The 7,455-nt window shown below is 22.3% G+C and overlaps 1 protein-coding gene across 2 annotated transcripts; it reads right to left on the reverse strand.

Moving 5' to 3' along the window:
* Window positions 1-1,508: 1,508 nt before the first annotated feature.
* On the reverse strand, window positions 1,509-5,602 carry LOC113553742 (leucine-rich repeat protein soc-2-like). 2 transcript variants are annotated; one of them, XM_026957241.1, is made up of 8 exons: window positions 5,448-5,602; window positions 4,329-5,326; window positions 4,095-4,265; window positions 3,377-3,491; window positions 3,234-3,291; window positions 2,355-2,443; window positions 2,097-2,265; window positions 1,509-1,569 (listed from the first exon to the last, which is right to left on the reverse strand). In XM_026957241.1, exons 2-7 carry the CDS (start codon window positions 5,289-5,291, stop codon window positions 2,240-2,242), a joined length of 1,422 nt encoding a protein of 473 aa, XP_026813042.1. In that variant the 5' UTR covers window positions 5,292-5,326; window positions 5,448-5,602; the 3' UTR covers window positions 1,509-1,569; window positions 2,097-2,239. The 2 variants fall into 2 exon arrangements, with proteins under 2 accessions (XP_026813042.1, XP_026813043.1); XM_026957242.1 differs by having other exon boundaries at window positions 2,336-2,443.
* Between the last annotated feature and the right edge of the window lie 1,853 nt (window positions 5,603-7,455).

Genomic DNA, 7,455 nt, shown 5'->3' on the forward strand with positions numbered 1-7,455 from the left:
TAGGTATTAGAGTAAATTTACCTATTATAAAATTTAAAAGTAAGGATATTATCTAGAAAATGTCATATGGTTTTATTGATATTATGATTTTAAAGTGAGTTAGAGCTATGTAAAATACTACAACTGTCAACTTTAAAATAATAATATCAATAAAAACATAATATGACATTTTCTAGTAACTGTTAAGTATAAAAGTTGGAAGTAACATGTTTATAGTACATTTAGATTTAACAAGAAATATTTATCTTAAAAAAATTATGAATTTTAAAGATTTCAATGTTGCCTTCTGATGAAAATGATGATTATAGGAAGTTAGAATATTTTTTAAATAAACCGATAAATAGTTGGAACGTTGTACAGTTGTAAAATAATTATCAAGTGTACATACAGGGACAGCCCTCTCTTACTTCAATATTAATATTGATGAAATTTGAATCATAGATTCTTTTTTAACAATAGATAGTAAGAATATATGAGGTATAAGCACTTCATATAATTAACCTTCCTGAAATCTAATTGTAAAACAAATTAACACATACTTAAGTGAATCTTATAATAATCCTACTTACTTTTTATTTGACAAGAGTAATTACGTTAAATTAAAAATGTACATACTCGTGAAATACGTTATTATAAGAGGTAGTTTTTCTTAATTTTCTTAAGTATAGTATGGATATATTGTGCTTGACGTCAATACGGAAGGATTAAATTGGTACTTCAGTTATTGGATTAACTATCAATATTTATCTGTTGAAAACATTATTATGTTGTTTCTGTAATAAATTAAACCTAATGCTTATTTTGATTTTTGATATTGTTATTATTATAACAAATAATAATAATAATACAGTGGCATAGTTATAAGGGGGTCAAAGGGGGCGCTTCCCCCCAACCTCTTCTGAAAATTAACTTTTAAACAAAATTTGGTAATTTAAAAAACTGTATATTGAAGTTACATATTATTAAGTTCTATATTGTATTATTTATTTTATTATTTTCATTTACTGAAATTAATTACTAATTACTACTTATATACTTGTGTATTTGACTTGATATAATCCATGATTATCAAGAACAATTTTGAAATTTTGCTCCCCCTCAACTAAAATTCCTAGCTACGCCACTGTAATAATAGTAAGTTACTACTTTTGTTATACAACATAATTTGACTAAAAATAAATGTACAAGATACATTCCAAATTAACTGTTTAAAGGAAAGTTGTATAATTCTATATTTATTATTTATCATATCTATTAAATTATATCATTGATAAAAAGTATAAAATTTAACTAAATTAAAATCAACTAAAAAAATTCTTATTAAAAAAATAATACATTAACTATAACACTTTTATTAAATATTAAAAATAAATTGTAATTTTTATTAAATGTAAATAACAGCAATTATAACATTCAATATTTAACATGTACTATTTAATTATGTTAAATATTATATAAATATAAAATTTTAAAAGAATTATTGCAGTCTTCAGTCTTCAAATTTGATTTTGGTATATATTTTTAATATGATATCTTTCTTCAAAATATTTTTGATTGAGGTCCAATTATCTTTAAAATTTAAAATTAAATTAATATTTAATCATTATATTGTTAATATATCATATTTATACATGAGCATTAAGATAATAATATAATGTACAATAATCTTATTTAACTATATTTATAATAGACTGATTAGGAAATTGCAGAAAGATATTTAATTGTGTTTCTGAAGGAGCCAAACAGTTTCAAAATATTTTATGCCTTTTAAGTTATATTTATGCTAATATAAAAGATTATATTCAGTGTGAGTTAATTAATGATAAAATAAGGGAGAAGAATTTTAAGATTAGTAAAAATGAAGATCAAAATAATGAATTTGCCTGATAATGTTAATCATAGTCTTATTATAATTGAAGACTTGAAGTTGTCTATAGATTTTGCTAATTTATTTTATTACTATTTAATAAATTTAATTGAAATGGTAAATTATCAACAGATATTTTATCATAAGCCTTAACAAACTTTAAAAGGGTTTCATTAAATATGTGTATTATTAGATTTAATGGATTATACTAAAAAAAAAAAACACTTACAAATAATATTTGACAATTATATTGTAATTGACAACTATTTAGGAAGTTCATCACTAGGACAAAAATAATGCTCATTAGCTAAACGCAAACTACGGGCATTTTTTTTATCATTGACATTTGATGAATTTTCTAATGTTTTTAATTCAGTTCATTAAATTCAATTCAAAATCTGAAATTCATAAAAAATAAAAATCATTTTTAATAAAAAAAAAAAATATTTTGAACTAAAATTTAGTTACTAATAACTATAAAAATAACTTTTTGGATCGAATAAATCAGTTGTAAATTCATAGGAGTCACAGTCCCAAAATTCTTCTGGTTTAAAACAAGTATCACCTTGATCTTCTCTGAAAATATTTTAAAATGTATATATAATATTTAATGTCAATATAACATAAAATATGACTGACAAATTAAACAACTATTATAAGAGTTTAATAAAACTGATGAGGAGAACAATTTGAATAATACAATTATATTTTATATTAGTATATCAGAATATTTAATTACGTAATATATTTTTTGTATAAAACATAGACTTATTGATTGATTTAGAATAATTTTACAATGTTTTTTTCATTCTACTGTTGAAATTTTCTTAAACATGAAACTTACATTTTGCTTCTTTATCGATAAAGCAGCAATTTTTTTTTTTCATTCTTTTGATATCTATTAAACTATAGATATATTTAAATTTAAATTTCAAGTGTATTAAAACTTTAAGATTCAATTACAATTTTAAGTATTTTGATAGAATTTCTAATGATTCAACACTTGGAAATTCAGTGATAGGGTCTATAAATTAATATTTTAGGAAGTAGGTACAATTTGTCACACAAAAATAGTAATTTCATAATAATTGTATAGAAACAATAATAACAGTATATCTAACTAAAATTTACAAATTAACTTATATTTAAAAAAAATCTTTTGTTGTATTATAATTTTAGTTTAAGTTATTTTATATGTTATATTAAGTTGTAATTACTGTCTACTAATTGATGAACCGAAAATAATTCAAGATTTTATCATGTGTTTTATAAAAAGTGTGTGTCTTTGAAAAATTATTAATTATTTTAACTAATTATAAATAATTACTACAATATCAACAAAATTAGTAATTACTGTATTCAATACCTTATATTTACTAATTCATGATCACCGTGTTCTGAAGTACTATATGAGTAATGACTACCTAAATAAAACAATTATTTGAAAATACCTTATAAAAAATAAAGAATATTTAAATACAAGTTGTAATAAAAGTAAAACATGCTTACTTGATCCATCTGTTTCAGATTCTGTATCATCAGGTTCTTCAATAAATAAAGGTCCTATAATACGATTTTCAGTAATTGATGAACGCAGATTTTTTAACAATTTTGAATAATTGGCCTATTAAGAAAAGAATAATAAATTCATTAGTAATATATTAACTTTTGATAATATAATAGAAAAGCCTTAATCTAAAAATGTAGTTAATGGGTTTCTATAATGGAAAAGTATTAAAAATTATATAGATCACGAATACATCATTTATAGAGAAAATGTTATTTGTAAACAAGTGCTAATGTTATTATGTGCTTATTATAATATTATCCAAATATCCAACTATAATTTAGATTGTTAAACCAATACAAATAATATAATATTTTATGAAAGTATAATCTTAAAAACAAGAATAAGTTTAATTATGTATTTGTATATACCACCCTAATTTTTTCAAATCAATATCTATTAGTTTACTGTTTATACAGAATTTTTTGGTCATTAGTCTGATAAGTGACAACAAATAATATTACATTAAAAGAATCATAAAAAAACAAACAAAATACTAAATACCTAAAAGTTTTTCATTCAGTTCAAACTAGTTAACTTTAAAAGCACATGAAATAGGTTCATTATTCTATAATTTACTTATATTTACTTATTATAAAGAATGTCTATAACATAGAATCCGGATATATCACGGTATCATACTAATAAAGTAATACTTACTTTAATGTTTATATCAATATTAGTTTCAGTAGAAAATGTATTTTGTTCTAGATCAAGTAATTTTATATTGGAGTTTAAGTTCCATGATGGACATATATCTAATTTATTTGCATATAAATCCAAAATTTCCAGATTTACTAGGTCTTCAATAATTTCAGGAAATGTTGATATCTATAAACAATATTAAATTAAAATAAGTTAAATATTTATTTACAACTTTTTAAATTTACCTACCCAATTATTATTTAATATCAAACTTTTCAAATTCTTTAAGCTTTTAAAACTTTCAGGAATTTTTAAAATTTGATTATTTGAAAAATCACAGACTTCTAAGTTTAACAATTCACTAAATGAATCTGGTAATAACACAATAGAATTATTGGATAAATTCAAAAACCGTATACTTGGAAAACTGAAATAAACTCGACTTCCAATGGTTGATAAGTCAACATTGATCATACTTAAAGAATTAATAAATTTAAATCGATAATTAAACACTAGTGGTACATCATGGTAATAATTACGACATTTTTTGATCGTTGTGTCTTTGTTATCCAAAACAATATTTCTTAGATTTTTTAAATTTTTGATAAAATTTAATTTTCGTACATCAGAATTTGTATTGGATAAATACAAATATTTCAGATGATTACCAATACCATACATGTTCAGATAAGGATCCACTGCAATATTGTCTAGACAATTTGTAAATGATATATCCAATGATTCTAATGAATGACATTCAATTGACCATAACCATTGTGGAAGGGTATTCAGTTTTGAATTGTAACTGATATTTAATGTTAGTAACTGCTGAACACAGAATGGTTTTATGTTGATATCCAAGAGCTGGTTGTGAGATAAATCAAGTGCTTTTAAAGAGTGCATACCGTCAATTAAACATTGAGGAACTTGTGTAAATGTATTATGTGACAAAATGAGATCTGTTAAATGTTGACATTTGATAAGTGATAATGGCAGCGTTTTCAATTCATTTGATGATAAATCAAGTTTGACTATATTCACAAGATTTCCGATGAATTCAGGTACTTCACAGATACTACAAGAGCTTATATCTAGTATAGTTATGCGATCTAAGCATTCATTGATGTTGCACAATTTCTGGATTGTATGGAATGTTGGGTGTTGCTTACATTGGTCACAGCAGCTACAATTGCATCCTTTGGAAATGTCCATAATCGCTCAACAAGAAAAAAAAAAAAACGGTGTACCTGTAAAGCAGATATTATATTTTTCTTATTAAAACAACTAAATGTGAAAAAATAAAATAATTAAACATAATAGGAGAAAACGCCACAACGCGTTGCAACGATTTTAAATAAAAGCACAAACCTCTCGAACAGTGGATTCTGGATTTAACTTAATACTTGTTTCTATTATACGTGCTGGGCATCAGGATCAGGTACTTTTGAACTTTTGCCAAGACAATAGTTAAGTCGTGCTACTTCTATCGTAAAAATATTAAATATATTTTTTAATTTTTATGATACGTTATAATATAAATTTAAATATAGTAACATACTATCTTAGTTCGTGATAATAACATGATAATAATGAGACTCTAATCAATGGAACTACAGTATAACGCTGTCTATGAACCAATGTTAGAAATATTAGGTACTATTCATATATTTTACAAGAATATCTTCACCTGTTTAAAAATATGTATTTTTGCATAATGTATATAATAGATTAGTTTTTATGATTTGTTTCATACATTTGTTTGAATTAAATTAAAAGTGTATAATAACACATATTTATTGTCATTTGTTATACTTTTAGTATAATTATAGCAGGCTAATATAATTGTTTCCGAAAATATTGCATTTATTATAACAACTATTATTAATATTGAATTAAGATTTAAGGATATGTAATATATTATAATATATAACGTTTATGACTCTCTAATTGATTTATTATAATAAAACACGATTATACCATATTATTATACAAAATTAAATTACTCAAATGGTCAAATGTATAATAACTAATAATATATTTCGGTAAATACACTAAATAGGTAACTGTTTAACGGTACATAGTATAAATTTAATTTATAATATCTTAAAATAAATTAAAAATTTCATTGCGTAAAGTGAAATTCACAATAATATAAATAATATAATATCTATATGTAAAAGCTTTTAGTTCTAACGAATAATATTTTTAAATTATAACAGAATAATTTCGTTCGAATTTAAACATAAAATGACTACAAAAAATAATTGACTTTATTTTTTAAGTTTGATGGTACTAGTATGAGCTATTTATGAGAAATCTTGTTCGTTTTTTAATCATAACATTATAAAGAAATCAATTTAATCAAAACTGGGTTTAGGGTAAAAATTTCCGTTTTTCCTTAATTTTTAATTAGTTTTTCTCTAAAATAAAAAAAGTACTTGGATATTTTTGTTGGCCTCTCTGAAGTATAAACTAAATCCAATTCGCTATTCGAAATTACCCTCAAAGTTAAAAATCGAAGCATTTTATCGTATACTCAAAGGTCTCAAACATATACCAAAATTAATGCATTCATCGCTCCACTCAAATTTTAAAATAATTATAATAATTGCGTATAATATTTAATTAAATTATTGAGAAAGAATTTTTTGGTAATAGCCTATTATAACTTGTAATTACACATCTAAATTTAAAGTAACACGATTAATAAATAATATATATATTGTAAAGATACACTTTCATTGTTTTATTGAAGATAATAAACTTAAAAATTAATAAAGAAAAAATAAAATGAAATTAAGTAGGTTTATTGTAATGATGACTATATAATTTGCCAAGCTTATTTATTTTTCGATGCATTTTTCGTTGGTTTTTATTTATTTATTGTGGTTATTTTCTCTGTGGTGTTCACTGACTTAATTAAAATTATTATTACAGTCTACAATCATTGATAAGTAATTTACTAATGTACATTTAGATACTGAACACCATGATAAAAAAAATGTTTTGTCATACTGATTACTATGTCTCGTGTTTTCAAAAGTTAAAATGTAATTTTGACTTTTTTGTAAATACTGTAATCTGTAGTTACTTCCTAATACCTATAGTTACTAGTATAGTAGGTTGTAAGTAGTATTTTTTAATTATATGTAAATGTTATTATTTTTATAGGGTTATAGTATATATAATATGTTATAAAAAGTATTGGTGCTATATATTTAGTAGTCTGGAATAGAAAATAATTTAAATTTCAAAATTTCAAAATTCCCAAATTTATTTTTTAAAACCATACGATTACTTAATGAAAATTAATAATTTTAAAATTATTTGGCCTAGAAAAACCAATCTTACCAATAAGCTACCTTATTTAAAAAAT

The sequence above is a fragment of the Rhopalosiphum maidis genome, chromosome 2 (assembly GCF_003676215.2).
Source record: "Rhopalosiphum maidis isolate BTI-1 chromosome 2, ASM367621v3, whole genome shotgun sequence".
NCBI lineage: Eukaryota > Metazoa > Arthropoda > Insecta > Hemiptera > Aphididae > Rhopalosiphum > Rhopalosiphum maidis.